This window comes from Ictalurus furcatus, chromosome 10 (genome assembly GCF_023375685.1).
Source record: "Ictalurus furcatus strain D&B chromosome 10, Billie_1.0, whole genome shotgun sequence".
Lineage (NCBI taxonomy): Eukaryota > Metazoa > Chordata > Actinopteri > Siluriformes > Ictaluridae > Ictalurus > Ictalurus furcatus.
The window spans coordinates 15,805,546-15,824,225 of NC_071264.1; the positions used below are offsets into that span (position 1 = coordinate 15,805,546).

General features: G+C 38.8%; 1 protein-coding gene across 1 annotated transcript in view; it reads left to right on the forward strand.

Annotated features, from left to right (window-relative positions):
• Positions 1-6,221: 6,221 nt before the first annotated feature.
• Positions 6,222-18,680, forward strand: part of fbn2b (fibrillin 2b) — an 82,069-nt gene continuing 69,610 nt past the window's right edge. The window contains exons 1-3 of the mRNA XM_053635683.1: positions 6,222-6,368; positions 8,540-8,827; positions 17,777-17,859. Coding sequence (XP_053491658.1) covers positions 8,652-8,827; positions 17,777-17,859 — 259 coding nt within the window. The 5' untranslated portion in view covers positions 6,222-6,368; positions 8,540-8,651. The remainder of the gene's footprint in view (positions 6,369-8,539; positions 8,828-17,776; positions 17,860-18,680) is intronic.

The following is an 18,680-nucleotide window of genomic DNA, read 5'->3' on the forward strand; positions in this document are numbered from 1 at the left end:
AGACATGGAGGAATATCTTGTGGTTTGTTGAGAGAATGTGAGTTAAGGATGGAGAAATTCTAATCCCAAAAGGATACTCAAAAGAATGAACTCAATCCGTCCATTCTCTATCGTTCCTTAGTTAAAACAAAACACAGACAGAAAACAGGAAAAGAAATAATTGTGAAAGAAATTATTAAATTCTGTGAAGCACATTCACTGAAGCAGATTTACATCATGATCAGTCGTAAAGCTGTAATTGCACTATGTTTGGAACACATTACTCTGTTGTTTGGATTCCCCTCCATCTTATGTGCTCTCAAATGTGAAGCATGTAATACATCAGAAAACTATTAGCTTTTACTGGAATTAGTGAGTAAACATTTCATTCAGCTCTTAGTATTGCTCTGCTTGTTCTCTGTTTTTGTCTCCTGTTTTCCCTCCGGGAAGTCTTACTTCATGATCGAGTGATTTCAAAACTCAACATGCATCAACTGAAAAATTCTCCTCCCTTCTCTCTACCTCATGTGTCTTCCTTCTGCGTGTTAAGGAGGCAGTAAACCAAACCCCAGGGATGATGTACAATATTTCCAATCAACTCAGGGAGCCTCATACACATGTACCGTCCTCCCTATAATCTCAGAAACCGTACAGACATTCAAGGCCATCGGGAATAAGCCGACACACAGGGCTTGCTGGAGTACGCTTTATGGGATGACATGCTCTCAGAGCCGGAACACAACTCACATTTGTCCCCGGTTCTCGTTTGAAGTCCTACATTCTTGCTGCACTACATCACTGGCCGGGCACAGCTGCTGCTGGAGGGTAGATGAGGTTACAGTTACCAAGCAGTCATAAAAAAGAAACAAGGTGTTTTGTATGTTGAACGAGGAGATGTAGTAAAAACACGGGCTACGTTCTCAAGCCCATCATTGCAGTATAGTGATAAAATGAATGAACAAGCAGAACTAGAAAATGAACATTGCAAAGATGAATAAAGGCCAAATACATGGCTTTTGTTGGTTTTGCAGCCCTAATTATCCCTTATGAGTCCATGGATGTTTGGGCGGAGGAGAGGAAACATCAGTGATATCGTAATTTATATAAATATTGTGTTAAAAAATAAAGGTTGAAGGTATATGTATCCACACCATGTATAAAAAGCTACGTTCACACTAGAGGTGAAATCCATTTCTTCCCTTTTGTTTTTCATTACAGTGTGAAAATTTTGTGCCTTTTGGCCACTTTTATATATACAGAAACCTTAACAGTCCTATTGGAATTCATGCAACTTTCCATCAATCCAGTTTGACATTTGGGGTGAAGCAGTTGAGCAGCAGGTAAACCAGGATAAAGTGGTTACTGAAGATGAATGAATGAATGAGATCTTAAGGAAACAGTTTTCTTCTCTTCAGAACCTTACCAAAATTAGCAGACAGATGTTGCACTAGACATTGTAAAATTCTGGTTGAATTCCGTGTCTAGAAATGCATCCACATCTCGGTTCCACAAATCCTACCACGTAGATATTCCCGGTTTTATCTTGCTCCTCTTATTTTGTCTACAAATTTGCAACCTGCCTTCACTTGCACATTAATGTTAAATGATACTTTTGGTGAACAATTGCTAGTCTTGTCTTTTCTTTTTTGTTTACTGCTACATAAGTGAGTACTGTGGATTTTGTGTTTTTAAATCAGAATTGAGCATGTAGGAATTGCTCATGCATCTAATCACTGATATGGTGAAGGCTTTGTAAGAACTAGTTTATTCAACCTTTATGGAAGGACTAAGTGTCGGTGCTTTGAACCGGCAGTTTTCCAGCATGGGAAATTTGTCAGGACAGATGACTTTGCACTTTCTGCTTCCTTGGTAACATGACAAGCTCCAGATTTTGTCTTATTAACTTCAAGAGAAAATAAAAGAAAGGCTGATGAGGGAATGATTTTATAGCTGTTATAACATAAATTATAACCGGAACTGTCTTGTCTCTCAGATGTTCCACAACATTAATGCAACAATAAACATATAAAAAAGTATAAAGTGTTGTCCTTTAATAAATAAAAAAAGTATAAAATAATAACCCCCCCCCCCCCCCCCCCCATGTTACATTTAGACAAGAACTGAAATTCACCAACTGGCTTAGTGCCTTGGAGAAAGCAGGTTTTGTCACTTACACTCCTAAATTGGTAAACTGCAGCTGTTATGTGACAGGAAACTAGGAGAATTAGGAACTAGTAGGTGTGAATTAGTGGATAACACTAAAAAATGTATTTGTGTCACTTCAGCAATAAAAAAGAGAATTGTACCCAGATTTTTGTAATGTAAATGAAACCACTGTGGCTTACAGTTATGCATATGTGATGGAAGAGCAGTTTCCCAAAAACTAACCTCATTCTGTTCTGCAGTGTTTTAAAGGAAATGACTAAATGTTGGGCAAATAAGAGCACCCTGTTCAAAGTAAGATTTATAGTGAAGTCAGTGGTGGCTCTTTCTACTCACTGACCACAAAGTGTACCCTTTTGACCATGGCTGCATCTGACAGGCCTCAACGATTCTGTCTAACGAGCTTATACTGACCCTACTGACATCTCAACAAAAAAAAAAACCCACCACATTGCTCACACATTATTTTCCTTAGAACGGAAGAATTTTTTCCCCATTCTTTTTTTTTTTTTGTCAGGAAAATCCTTGTTGAGTGTTTCTCTTCCTTTCCAGGCGGGAGTTTCTCCAAACTGAGCTTGCTCCACCCACACTCCACAAACTCCACCACAAATCCAATGCAGAAACACATCCAAACCTCCATTCTCATACATCTCATACACTATACTGGACATGCAATCTCTCTTTTCTCTAAACATGCCGGTTTGTTTATCCTGGTCAAGGCTGAGGCATAGCGGTGGAAAAGATATACATGAACTGAAACCAAGCACATTTCGAGCCTTAATGCATTTTATACCTCATCCAGCCTACACTCTAAACACACTTCAAATTCCAAGTTCACAAATGTTTTTGCCACGTTCATATATCCCAAGGACTTCATCCAGGGTGTATTCCTACTTCACACCCAGTGTTCCCAGGAGAGGCTCTGGATCCATCACTACCTGACCAGGATAAAGCTCTTAATGAAGATAAATGAATGGTATCCCAAATCACATTAAATTACAGCAGTCCTGTCTTGGCTGCATGACCTTGTAGTAAAAACACTGATGAAGCTTATAAAATGCTGCTGAAGTTTTCTAAAGATAAACAAACCAGAGATTCACGTGGAGTCTAAGAAAAATCTGATATTTGGACTTTGAAACTGTTCACTATGCCAGAAAATATATCAAAGAATAAGACATGCTATTTTTTTGATACCTTGTTTCAGGATATGAAAAAAAGGTTTGCTTAGTGTGTCACAGTCCCAAAGTGGCCCAAATCAGGTTTGGTGCTCATTTTCATTCAAGAATGTTCTTTACTCCAACTTGAGACATGAGACTGAATCATGTCATGTGACACTGGGCCCATATGGTGACCAAACTGCATTCTCATCTGGTTGCTGCAGGATGTGTTGTCTACATAACATTGCATGCAGGGACTTCAGAAATCTGTTTTTCCACATTTTGAGGACTTGAATTATGGGCAGCAAAAAATCAAAACAGCCAGTAATAACAATAAACACATATAAACCATATTCAGAAAAACCTAACAGTGCTGTAATGGACATTCTGTATAGTTTGAAAAAACAGTGTCTCTACCGTATGTCCACTTTACCTGGACAAAACTGGATCTAAATAAAAGACACAGAAACAGATATCTGATTCTACCTCATGCCATGCGAAGCACTGGAAGGAACTACAGTCTCATTTAACTCATTTTAACGAGTCATGGAGTATGGGGGGGTGGGGGTGGGGGGGGCATCTTACTGGGCTCTGCAGAAAATGTGGTTCTGTTTAGGACAAAAGGAGGGCGGTGAACAGCAGTGGCCTTGGGGGAAGGGGGGTTGAGCCAGAAACGTTCTTCCTATCCCATATTCTGGAACAGATGCAGTGTGACCCATGGGGGTTGCAAAATAAACTGAAAATCAGTCCTGTACCTCCACTGCACCATGTGGATACAGTTCATAAGCCTTCTTACAATATATGACTGTAGAATCTTGCCCTTAAGTGTGAGAAAATCACCAGCATTTGCCTGTTTTGCTGGGATTAATGCAACATTGAATAAGAGTGCTAAACACTAGTAATTACATGTAGTATCAGACTGATAGCGTTACCAAGTGAATCTTAATGATTTATTGTAATCAATGACAAAAACGATCCTCTTTAAGATCTCAAGTGATTTTTATCCGAGATGCGTTTCTCAGTTAAAGGGGACAGTTAAAGATGAAGCCAGTGGTCTACTGCTGCTCTAGGTTTGGTGTTTTGTGCATTCTGAGATATGTTTCTGCTCACCACGGTTGTAAAGAGTGGTTGTTTGAGTTACTGTAGGTGTTTCCACCCACAGAACTGCATGGCATTTGGTGTTTTTTTGCACCATTCTGTGTAAACTCTAAAGACTGTTGTTGTCGTGACTTTATTCATTCCCTATTTACCATATAGTACACTATTTAGGGTGCAGCCATGTTAAATTTAATTTCCTGTATAGTAAAGTTTATACTACAGCACTGCTGAACTCTCAATTCTAAGTTGTCAGATGGTGCTGATTCATTTTAATAACAGCATAGCTCAGACAGTAGTTCCAGCTGTAATGCAAATCACAGTTTTATATTAATGAGCTTCTTCTAATACGTTATGGTTTCTGTAGTAACAGTACATTCACAGGGACTTGTGTGGCAGATGCGCCACAGAATCTAAAAAACCGCTTAAATATGAGTTGCTTTTTAAAATGTTTAATTTGTAATATGATGAAGTTTTCTGTAAGGAGACATTTATTTATCATTTATGGACGGAGTCTCCAGTATCGGCATGTTTTAACAGTCGGGAGTAAAGTTGTAAGTTTCAGTTTTCTGACACAAGAACGTGTAAGGATGGAGGGCTTGCATTTTGTGGTTTCTCTGTAACGAACTGCAGTTTTGTTTTATTAATTTCATGAGAAAGTGTGGGAACTACTGTTTTTAGCTGTTATAGTGCAAGGGATAGCAGGACCTAATTTCTTTCACTGACATTTCAAAACATTAAATGTAACTATAATCAGATAAAAAAGTATAACATTAGCTAGTTACATCTATTTTGGTATCTAATTACTTTTGGCATAAATTTGCATTATTGAAACCAATTTCTAAGTTATATTTAGAAAAATTATAGGTTAGAATTAGCCGATCGCTGAAATATCCTTTTCTTCAGAACAACATCTAAAGAAGATTCTTCAGTGCTGTCCCAACCTGCTGTCTCATGTCATCAGTGTGCACTCACTCTGTGAAGGTGTGTTCAGCTGCTCAGCCACCCGGCTGGTAGAGGCAGTGAGACGCGTCGTCGAGTAGTGACCGTGGTGTTTCAGAGATAGTTAGTGAAAAGTGAGCAAACAAACTGGCCTGGTCTTGTCATTGGATACAGATGGGCTCTGAGATATCTGAGATTTTAAAATGTGAAAACATTTAATAAACACACAAAACACACAATTATAGACTGATGAGATTTAAAAAACCCCACACAATTTTGTCTTCCTATCCTTGTGACGACATTATGCGCATAGAATTATGCATCTAATTAATGCTATGCCGATACGTAAATCTAACCCTAACCTTAACCATAGGAACCAAAAGGAAACCCTTAAAAAAGTGTCAAGTTTTTTTTTGTTTACAAAAATAAAAACTTCAGTTTTTGCCAAAAAGCACTTTTCCTCATGGGGACCAGCCAAACATCCTCACTGTCATGTTCAGATCCTTATGGGTACATCTGGTCTCCACCAAGATATAAAAACGCCTCCACACACGTACATATAATAATGGATATATAATTCATACACATAAACACATAAAAACACACAAAAAATAATTCATAATGTTCAATTACATAATTTCAGTAGCCAGCTAGTTTCAGTTTGACTGATTGATTTGATTGATTGGTGTGTGTGTGTGTGTGTGTGGTGTTCCCACTTACTCCCACTCACTAAAACTATTTCGTAGCCTCAGTGTAAGTCTGCAGTTTGCATTGCTCTTAATTATCTCATGGCATTAAAGATATGCGGGTCGCCCCACCCCACCCCTCCCACACTGTCCGATACAAACCCCGCCCCTTTATCCACGCATTACAGGAAGCACCTCCCCTTTCCCTTTCTGCACTAATTCAGTAAACTTTTTCTTTCCTCGCGAGTCAGCGCTGCAATTTTCCCCATTCAGACTCCGTAGCGTATCCTGTTACAAAAACCGGATTCCGGGCTGGACAGTCTCAACGCACCCCGACAGTTATAAGGTAATTCTCTTAAAGATTTTCTTAGCAAAAACGTATCAAGACCTTTTTTTTGTGTGCAAAAAAAGTTAGTCATTGCAGTCGAGCCTGCAATGAATAGTAACGGTAATAGAGTGGGGGAAAAAAGTTCATTGAGGAATTCCATGAAAGTCAGGTTTATTCATTCAGTCGGATTGCATTATGCTTGATGCATTGATGTTGTTTTCATTTTTATTTCCATATATTCTTTGTCCTGTTACCTGATTTTCTTAGGATCTTCTCGATCATCCATAAAAAGGAAGATGGTTAATGCAATTAAATAAAGTTCCAGTGATTCGGTTTAATAGCCTAATGTTCGCAGAAATATGTTCTGACAAAGCTGTGCAAGTTTTTCGTCGCTCATCTGCAGATTTTTCTTGTGAGCTGTTCAAAACTTTTTTGGGTCCGTCACCAAGACAACCCTTGCAGCTCCCGCGCCGTCATATTTCACGCGAAAATTAAATAAATAACGCGCGTGCACAATGGAAACCGGAAGCGTTTATGAACGCACCCATGATTGTCTAATTAGCGTTTATTAGAGTGGTGTCTGTAATTCATTTAGTCTGAAACAATAAACATGATTTGGCTCAGACATTTTACGCTGTAGTGTCTACATTGCATATAGATTTATAAAGAATACACACTGTATAATGAAGTCTGAAGTTTTCTAGGGAGAGGGTTTTGTAGACCAAGGGGTTAGTACAGCTTAATTTACAACCATCCTTTGAAAGTTTAAAGAGATATATTGCTTTCTTTATTGGAATACAAATAGATCCTGCTGAAAAGAAAATACCCAGTCCCTATACCCAGTTGTTTCACAACCCCCTTGGAGCTGAAACTCATTTCTACCAGTTATAAATCTTCAGAGGCCCGTTATTTAGCCTGAACTCTTACTTTAATGAGAGGACTGAGCAGTTGGCCATTTTTCAAGACCACACTAATGCGGTCGATGTGGACTTGTAAAACCACATAGGCTGGTATGTGATTCAGCATCGCTTTGCTCATGAAAGCTCTGATCGAGTGGGCATAATAGGCTATTTCATGGTATAAAGATTAGCTATGGGTTTCCAAATTTTCAGCTTTACAGAGGGACTCATTTCTTCCAACCATAACCCACTTATATAGACATTAAGGGTGTAAATTGTTGGAGCTTTGATTTGTACATCATTAGTGTTTATTCCGATTGATTCCATTTGATTTCGTTTTGAAAGCTGAGATATGAAGTCTGCAGGTCACCCAGCAGAAAAAAAAGGCACCACCCCACACAAATGTTCAAATGATCTCACAGAGTTTCAGAGACGATCATTTGATTTAAATAAGATTTTATTTCAATCAAATGATCAAATGATCGTCTCTGAAACTCGGTGAGATCGTTTGAACATTTGTGTGGGGTGGTGTCTTTTTTTTCTCCTTGGTGACCTGCAGAACTCATTTTAAAGAGTGAAATCTTCATAAATCTATTTGCAATGTACAGACTAAAATGTATGACTAAAATTCAGGCAAGTAGTGCTAAAGAGATTGTTTGATGTTTCATTTACAGACCCTGCCCTTACTATGGGTGTGTTCATAAATGCTTGCGGCTTTAAATTCCACTGTGGATGTGTGAAACTGTTTAATTATGGAGATAAAAGTGAAGGTGCATGAGCCGTGAGGATTGTCTTGGTCAGAAACCAAAAAAAAAAGGTTTTGAACAGCTCACAGGAAAAATCTAAGATGAGAAATGAAAAACTTTTGTAGATGATTAATAGACACTATACTGTCAAATTAAAGTGGATGTGGATGTTGGAGGACTGAGCAACAGCATGCTTCCAGCAGTACTGACATCTCCTCTCATGCAGCACACCTGTATCCAGAATAAACACATACCGACTCACTTAGCCAAGTGCAGGAGCCACGTTTTTATCAGAGCTAAATTTGGAAAACAGTATATTCCTCAAGTAAGGGTTAAGGAGTAAAGGCCACATGATACTGGATATTTGAGAGAAGGCTATTTGTTGTCGTATACTACTAGGGTTTGTCTCCAAGTAATTTGTGATCTAGTAGTTATGTAGTTATAAGTAAACTGTGAAATACACAACAACATAATCAAATACAACTCAAGGTCAAGGCAATATATAGTATGCACTTATTTACCCCTTCCCCCTGTGAACCCCTAGCTCTCACTCTGGAGTGGAAGTGGACAGGACAAGTGGAACTCGGAGTTGTCCAAGCGATCAGAGTGAGTGAGTGTTAAGAGTGAGGACTCGGGGAGCAGCACGGCGTGGGCTGATGGGGGCTTGGACTGTAGCCAGGGTGGTGCTGGGATGGGCTGCCATGTGCTGGGCGTCTCTCCAGACGGTGCAGGCTCAGGGAGACGGAGGCCTGCAGGCGAGCCTCTTTAATGGAAAGCCAGAGGGGGAGGTCCAGCAGAGGGTGCGCCGGAGAGGACAGGATACCCTCAGGGGGTAAGAGGCTTGTTCACTACCACTTTCCCACCAATATGCTGATGGAGCTGGTTCAGGGAACCACCCGCATTAGCAATCTAGCTGCTACTTAGATTGTTGCAATTGCCAGTAAAAAAAAACAGGCTGTTTCCTCCTTGCACCATTGCTTCATGGTTGTAAATATTTAATTTCACAGATTTTCCAATGATAATCCTAAAATCCACCTGGAATTGCCATGACGTTATGACCCAGTTCTCGGTTCCAGAGCATTTTGTTGATGGAACTGAACAAAACTGCAGTTTTGCAGTGGAAACGCCCAGAACTGCTTAAGATTAAACACTACTAGGGATCCAGCATTAGTACCTTGTCAGTGCAAAAAGTCTTTTCTAATTCACAAAGTGAATCAAGAGGCAGAATCTTATTTGAATATGTCAATGTGTAGTCAAAAGGCAAGCAGAGGATAGGCTCACTGTTCAAGTGGTTGCGAGAGCGCTTTTGATAGGCAACTGGAAAATATGGACACTGAACATAAACTAGCTAATCACTAAGGGTAACAATTTATTTAGCTTGTCCGCAGTCATAAAATCATATGTAATTATAATGTAAAGGCATAATGACAATAAAAATGAGATAACATTGTTAGGAATATCAACATTTTCCTCATACATGGTAAATTTGTGAGAAAATATTCTAAAATGCCACTTTTATTACACTTAGCCTGCTAACAGAACTGCAACATTGAGAAAAGTTGCAAGAGTACTGTTGCTAGGCAATTAGAAATCTGTATAGTAATTATAAACTAGGTAATGGTAATGACCGAAGGTAACAATTTATCAAGCTCGATCATGGCCATAAAGTCGTTTGTACTGACAGTGTAAAGACATAATGACAGTAGAAATTAGATTTACCTCAGATATGTTGGAAAATTTGTGAGCAAAAACACCATATGTCTAAAACGAAACTTTAATTACACTTAGCATTGCCTGCTAACTGAACAGCCACATTACCATGTTGTGAGAGCATTGTTGCTAAACAACTGGAAAACATGGACACTGTGCAAAAGCTAGCAAGTGACAGATGGTAACAATTCATCTAGTTTGGATATATCAATATATAAGTCTTTTGTACTGACAATGTAAAGACATCGTGACAGTTAATTTGAGAGAATACAGTTGGGAACATCAACATTTACCTCAGATATGTTGGTAACTTTGTAAAAAAAAAAAAAAAAAGACACTGTATGACTAAAATGGAACTTTAACTGCACTTAGCTTTGAATGCTAACTGAATTGCAATATTGAAAACCATCACACATCAGTTGTGAGAGCACTGTTGACCCTGAAACTATTAAAAAAAAATTAGACTTCAGAAGTTGTAAACACAAGAGTGGGCTGTTCATGTGAAATCTTCTCGTAGATATAGTGAACACACAATTTCCCATTTAAACATAGCACAAATGGGCAAAAAAAAATCTGGAAAATAACTGTAATGCCATTTGTTGAAGAATAAGCATGTGACCATTTGCTTTCCAATACCGACTGGATTAAAGCCATACCAAATTTAGGAGGAGTATTTAAAGAGGCACATATAGGCGACATACTGTGTAGGTGATATAGGTGAATTGACCTGGCAATTTTCAGAAACAGTGAAATGATGGATGCGATGGTGACATGGGCGTTTACTTTCTACACATTTGACTACAAGGATAATTTCACAGTGGTTTATTTCAAAAGCTATCCTAAATACACTGTCACTCAACACGAAGCTTTCTGTGATGAAGGTAGCTTTCCAAGCCTTTCTGCAGTGTGCCTCTCAGGGTTTCTGGGACAGATGTGTGAGTCCACAGAACTGGGTGGATTTCAGTATATTTTAAAAAGTTTTGCTGCAACAAGGGATGTTTTGTTTTCTGTGGTCTTGAATGTCTGGATCAGTTATTCCAGTCAGCCTCTCATCTGTCCCTGCTTATTTACTCCCCCGCAAACTGCCACAGGAAATGAGGTATTCCCATCACTTGGGTGCTGTTACAAAGGACGTTTGTTTCCAGGCTACAGGTGACAACGAGGCAGAAAGCACTGTGAACAGAAATACGTCACCATTACACTGAATCATCTGTAATTACGTTAAGCAGGACCTTGCCATACCCACAAAGAACTGATTTTTCAAAAATGTCTGTGAGTCAGTCGTCCAGGCCTAAATAAATACTTTTGGCTTGAGTGTCTAAATTCTCCTGGCTCTGTTTCTCTTTCTGTACAAGAAATCATGACAGATTTTAATAACAACATGTGTAGTGGAACCTTTTTGTCTCTGCACGCAAAAGCCCTCCAGATGGTTAGATCTATTGGCCAGTTTTCCCACCATTACTTTTTATGAATAATCTACACAGTCAGCCAGAACCTCCTTGTGTAGAACTAATTTGTGCTGCATAATTTAGAAAACACAAACACATGCAAATGCTGATTTGCTCAGTGGGACTCTGAACTTGCACAACTTCCTGATTCCTGTTCTTATCTCTAAAATAAGATGTCCCTTGTAACATAGCCTAAATGAATGAAATGTTCTTTGGAGAGTGGGTATCATCAGCGCTTCTGCAACACTGAGCAACTGTATTGTTGTTCTGCGTAACAAGTAGCTGGCCGGATGTTAAAATATCTAATTCTTGAAAAGGTTTTACATTAAAAATGAGTGGTAGCTACTTTTTATATAGGTGGTAGTGTATTGTGTGCTCCAATTCTAACCTCAGCAAAACTAACATCTTCAGATATCCTGATGTGATATTTTTGTCACATCGCCCACCCTAAAAGACTGCCATTTTGTTTGTGTTGGCCAACCATAAATCTTTAGCCTGATTGAAAAGAAGTCTAAATTGCACAGTTGTCTCTAAAACAACCCCATTTTGCTTTCTTTTCATGGAGTGAACAGGAAATTATTATGTTGTTTTTGTTTTTTTGGAAGGAACATAATGATGAAAACTCACCTCAGACGGTCTTGTAGACTGGACGTTAAAACTGTGTCCCGGCCATTATGCCTATTTCAGACTGTTTGAGCAGGCTGTTTAATGTGGAGTCTGCCTGAATTATTGGCTCTCTTAGCGGAGTGATTTGTAAGAATTTGTGGCATGGGTCCACCAACGGCAGGCTGCACTGGACTCAAAGACCTCTGAAGAAAAGCAGAACGTTGGCTAGGAGACCAGCGATGCCCACAAGGGAGATGTTGAACATTTGCTGGCTTTGAGAATGTTCCTCAAAGCAGAGAATCATATTCAGACACTCGGACCACAGCCAAGGGACTGTCAGTTTTCATCTGCTAGTCAGGACAGCTTTCAAACGCCTCATGCACAATGAATTCCGTGATGAACAACAAATGTTTTATGAATCATAGAGCACATTTATATAAATGTGCATTGTGTAAATATTTTGGCTTGGGAAAGGGAAAAGGAAGCCTTTCTGCAACTTCTATGCAGATAATCTCTGTTATAATCTGGTAACACAGCCAATGTGGTTATGATCTAAAAATAAATAGATAGCACTGTGTAAAATAGATAGCATTGTGCACAATGCACATTTATATAAATGTGCTCTATGATGTAAAAATGTATTTAGTTTATAGTATATAGTGTATATTTATACTTTACGCCACATACCAGAAAACAAAACCATACGGATTGCATTTTATTGCATGTGAATTTATATTGTTTTTCACTGATATTGTAAGGAATGCCTAATCCATTTGTTTTAATAAGTTAACTTCGGAATGGTAGTACCAACATTCCTCTTAGAACTTGTGTGAATAGTTTAATTCAACTCAATTCAATTTTATTAGTATAGCACTTTTAACAATAGATTAATAACAAAGAAACTTTACAGAAATCCAGATGTACACTGTAAGAAACTGACTATAAAATTTACAGGGTTACCAATGAAGTACTATAAAAATTTACAGTAAACAACTGTAAACATATCTCTAGTAAAGTAGTGTTGTACATAGTATAAAATAACACATAATCCAGTGCATTTGCTCATTTGATATGCTTTAAAAAATGGCTTACATTTGATGAGCTGATGGTTAAGGGTCTTGCTCAAGGACCTAGCCGTAGCTGTTTGTCAGTGCTGAGAATTGAACACACAACATTCTGCTTCATAACTCAAAGCCTTAGCTACTGAGCCACCACAACTAGCACTGAATTTCTACCACTGAATTAATGAACACTAAAAGATGACATTGACTCAGTACAAGCTAGTTGGCTCAGTGGTTAAGGCTTTGAGTTACAGAAGGTCATGTGTTCAAATCCCAGCACTTATAAACTGCTATGGTTGAGTCATTGAGCAAGACCCTTAACATTCAGCTGAATTGTGTCCTGCAACAATTGTTAGATGCTTTTTTTTTTAAAAAAAAACCCCAAAAAACCCAACATCAGCCAAATGTGCAAATGTGCAGGATTATGTGTGATTTTATAGTATGTAAGATATTACAGTACTTATTATTGTAAAAAAAAATAAAATAAAATTATAGTACTTTGTCAACCCTGTTGCCAGTAAATTTCTGTAAAATGAACAGGCAATTTTTAGAGTGATTTTTTTTTTTGTTTGATCATCTTAGTCTTTATGATTACAGCAGCAGTTCTTAGGTTAGTCTATAGTATGCAGTTGAGTTTATCCACTGAAAAAAGATGAGATGTGAGAACTTGCAGACTCCTCCATGTCTGTTCGGACATTCAGGGCAAAGTCTTGTCTAGACATCTGGGTCATCACAGGTCATCCAGGCCAAGAGTTTGGAAAAGACCATGCACGACCTGCAAAGACAATTGACAGATTTACAGGGTCTGCTAACAGCAGTACGGAGGTTGAGCTTAGAGCAGATGCCAATGACTCACCCTTTGACCTGTTCATGGACGGTAGCTCCTGAGTCAACATTGTCCTACATTTGCCATCACATCTGCTTAGAATGTTTCTCCATGAGTCTGGCTAGTTCTTTATAGGTTTGAAAACTAAGCTGGAGGCCACTGAAGAATTTCCTGCTTTGTAGGTCCCAAGGTGATGTGTTCTTTTTATGATCTTTTGCCCTGCTCCAAGATCATTTTGCAAGGAACATGCTTGGTTCCTGCTTCATTTGTCTTGAGATATTTGGCTGGTAATAGATCAGTGGCCTGCAGGGGTCTGTCTCTTGAAAATGTCAAAATCCTAAAGCTGCTTTTAAAAGGAATTTGCCAAAAATGCACCCTTTGCCATTGACTGCAATGAGAACATGTTGACAGACAGCAGGCTCCTTCCTTAGCATGGCAATGCTTAAAAATTATTCTCATGCTACTGCAGTCATTGTAGTACAGTCACTGTCCATTATGTGTTATGTATCTTGTTTCTTACCAGGGCTGACAAATACATGTATGTGGTTAGTACATTTGCCTGCACCTCTGGGGTTGGGGGTTTGAATCCCGCCTCTGCCCTGTGTGCATGTTCTCCCCATGCTTCGGGGGTTTTCTCCAGTTTCCTTCCCCAGTCCAAAGACATGCGCTGTAGGCTGATTGGCATTTCCAAATTGGTTCAAGTGTGTGATTGTGCTCTGAGATGGGTTGCCACTCTGTCCAGGGTGTCCCCAACCTTGTGGCCTGAGTTCCCTGGGAAGGGCTCCAGGCTCCCTGCGATCCTGTGAAGGATAAGCGGTATGGAAAATGGACAGATGGATTAAACTACCATCAGACGAGCAAACATTCCTGTTCATACAGTTTGCTCACAGGGCAATCATAGGGTTGGCGGTTCGATTCCTGGCCCACATGCTGAAGTGTCCTTGGGCAAGACACTGAACCCCAAGTTGTTCCCAATGGCAGGCTAGCACCTTGCATGGGTGCTTGTGTGAATGGGTGAATGAGAAACAGTGTAAAGTGCTTTGTAGACCATTGTTTGCAGGGGCCTATTATTTAAGTTGTAACATTAGAGCTTTCCAGCGATTTAAATCTGAAAAAATTATGCCTTCTGACAGACTTAGACATTTCTACATCAAACAGCATTCTAATACATTCATGTTGGAAGTAAAGCACGAGATCCCATTCATATGTGGAAATGTAAATATTATGTAAATTCGTACAGGACAATCTAGTATTTTAATTTCTGAATATTTCTATGCAGGTTTTATATTTTGTATAGACATGAAAATCTAAACAGGAAATGTCTAAAGAAAAGATCTAAAGGCAAGGTTAAAAACAGCAGCAGGGCTGACATCATATTTTTTATGATGTCATTTGTATTAAACTTGTATGAAATCCAGTCATATTCTGAATTTGCAAAAAACCCCACCAAAAAAACAAAACAAAAAAAAAACCCAGCCAATAAACCAGCAATGACAAAATATTCTTTTAAAAGCCGTCTATGGACATCACTGATTTTCCTAAAGCTGGGGATTTTCACAAATGTGCTAATTTTAAAGGCAGTAAATGTGATTATTGGCTGCTATAAAAAGTAAAAGAACGCCTTACATGCACATTATGATGTATGTCCTATTTTAGTAAAACTAAAAAGAAAAAACTGAGGAGTTCTTAGAATGGATAAAAAAGGACACCACCCTCACCCCCACCTCCCCACCACAAAAAAGGACCCCAGAGAAACAATCCCTTTACAACATTTATGGTGCTCCTTTTTTCCTAAGATTGCTAATTAGCTAATGTACTGAACTTACTTCCTTCTAAAATCATATCACATTAGGACCCAGTCATATTCGCCTGGTGAGGAAAATTGCAATGTCTAATGCAACCAGTGCTTAAGTGTGATGGGAGAAACAACAAACCCAGGAAGTGTAATGGCTTAAACTCAAAGAGCTGTCAACTATGTTCATGGCATTTAGTGGAGGCCGATGCAGAAAGACGTCTAGGGGAATCCATTTTGGCAGGTTCCTTTTATTCTCTGTATGTAAGAGCGCATTTGTCATGTTGTAAAAGAGAGTGCGTTAGGCTGAGAAATGCGACCCCTCTGGGTTTTTTTTTACCCCGATAGCTGGTGCTCCATCATTGTCTGGCCTGATATCCCCGGCTTTGTTTTCTGCCACCCCTCCCATGTACTTAACTTAAAGCTGTTTTTTTCCCCTCCTGCCGATTCTTAGCCCTTTCCCACCATTTCTTTTTCCTGTCTTGAGCCTCTAGTTTTTTAAAATATCTCCTTCACCCTTTCACCTCCTTGCAATTGTTCTCTCGCTCACGTGCTTTATGGCTGTGTCTTTGCTGCTCAACAGCTCTCTCTGCTTTCTCTTCTTCTTCACCTTGTACCTCTCTCTTCCTGTTGTCCTTGATTTTGTCCTGCTATTTCTCACTTGTGATTCATTATCATTGAAATCCAATAAACAACCTACAAACTTGCTTTCATGAGACATCTTGATTTCTGCAGAAGAATGATGTTTCTGTTTGTGTGTGTGTGTGTGTGTGTGTGTGTGTGTGTGTGGACAAATGGATGTTGCTTGTTTGGGGCCAGTAGGCTTAACCAGGTGCTGACAGAAATAAAGTGGCTTTAGCAGACAGAGCTTGGCTTTCCCAGTGGACCTCACACTTTTTTTAAGCAGGGATAAAGTGTGTAAAATCACAGAAATTGTACCACATGTACAGGTGATTTTGTCCAACCGGTCATGCAGCAGCAGGAGTCTGTCGTAGCACAGAAACTGGATCAATTCACTTCAGATAGTTCTTGTTTCTTGGTACTAAATAGAACCCATTCAGAAAATGGTACAAACATTGTTATCTCAGAAATGCTGGGTAATTGGGGGAACGTTAAACACAGCTACGACATTAATCTCATGTGGTCAGACGTCTTCATATTGAACTCTTTAAGTGGGCTGCAGAGCTGGAACTAAGCCAAAAACAGCTCAGCGTTACTGAGAGAGCTGCACCATTCTCTGTGAGCCCCTTGAAAAGTGTGTTTTAAGCTTTTTTTATAAGCCATATATACATTAAAAGCCACATCAGCGTTAAACTTTTACATTAACTCATAACTGTGTATTTTTGGGAGATTTTCCTGTATGATTACAGAGCTGAATGGTGATAGTGCGGTTCCCTTGCGGTCAGGTCACTTGTTATAACACAGATCTGGTACAAATGTGCGAGCCGGGTGAAGCTACCTGACTTTCAAGGATAAAAAGGGTTTCAATTTTGGCATGCACATCAGAATCTTTACTGATAATAAATGTTCTAAGTGTGAACTTTTGTGGAACCAAGCGCAACAGCACCCCCACTGGTCTTAAGATAAATCTACAGAACAGTATGCAGAAGTGAGAAGTGAGGTGTGGGCTGGGTTTTTTTTTACTAGCCCAGACTGTAGAGTCATGTAGGGACAAATTTTTATTTATTTATTTATTTATTTTTCCATGCAAACAAATGTGAAACATAAACTCCATAGAAATCCCTTGAAACCACAAAATCACACTTTCTATACGCTGAGAACATTATATAATTAATATCATATGGTGGAACCTGTAGTTTCATAGAAAAGTGTATAAACGGACACTGTACAGATGCAAATTATTCCACTCGTCACCTCTTTCCATTTATATTGTTTTTATGTATTTTATCTGTTAGTCCTGTTGTTTATATGTTAGTGATTTTGTCTATGTTAGTTTTGTCAACATGTAGTGTTTTATATTTTGTTGTTATAGTATTGATTTGTTTCATGTTCCTTAGTTTCATTCTATTGAATTTGTTTAACTTAATTGCTTTCTAGTTTTCTGGATGGCTAGTCTAGCTAGTGATTGCAGAGATACTTTTGGAACCCACACGGTAAAAATGTGGGCTGTCACCAGTTCTGTAGTAATGTCTGATTGGTGGCTCTCATGCTAAGGTTGTTAGATAGGTTATCATAGTACTTCACTGGCACTTGAGGAACTAAACAGGATTATAATACAATTTTCCACAGCATTCATGAATGATGTTTTGATTACTATTTGTACACTTTAGCACTTTTGGTGTGTTTTGTTTATTAGATGTATTTTGTTTTGTTTCAGGCCCAATGTGTGTGGTTCTCGATTCCAGCCTTACTGCTGCCCGGGATGGAAAACGCTGCCTGGGGGAAACCAGTGTATAGTTCGTGAGTAGTACCTCTGTGACTCATGACTGAGAGCTAAAGTGGTCCAGGAAGTTTTTGTTTTGAGAAGTGATGGGTCATGTGTTAAGGGGTCCATAAGGGGAAATGGAAAAAGGGAACGCCTCCCAGAGTGACTAAAGCACAACTATGTATGTAGCAGCTCTCCTAGCCATACTCTAAAACATAAATTTAAAGCTATAGCCATAAACTCTCAGCTTTTTACTTATTTATTTACATTAAGCATAGTATTTAGTAGTAACTACAATGAAATTAATAGGTGAAGTGTGTAGTGAGAGAGTGAGGTTTGTAAGTCTGGACCCTCTGATGGGTCCTGGTGTTTAAGGGATTCAAACGAATACAGAAATAACTAATATGTTGGCATCATTAGCTGTTAATTTAAAGTAAAAATAATAAGGCTTTTAAAAATAATTTTCATTTATTTGTACTTGCACAAATGCTTGATACCATCATCCAATACAGCAGTCATTAAAATAAGCACAAGGTTCCGTGAATTGCATACACCGAGGAATGTGTGATCCCGGTGCCATGAATCAAGCATGCAGAGCAACTATGAGAGCACTTCAGTTCTGCGAGCACTGAGACATGCATGCTGAATAGCGCTAGCACTTATTGTTAAAAACCATGCTCTGTGAGCTCAGGTCGATCAACCTGGCTCAGTCTATTAAAGATTATTTTCAAAAACCATTACATCTTAAACATAGTACAGACAGTTTATTTCTGTCAACACATGGCAACAACAAATATAAACAGAGCTACATAAAATATTCAGTGATGTCCCTGATTGAGTAATACTAAGTAGGTTA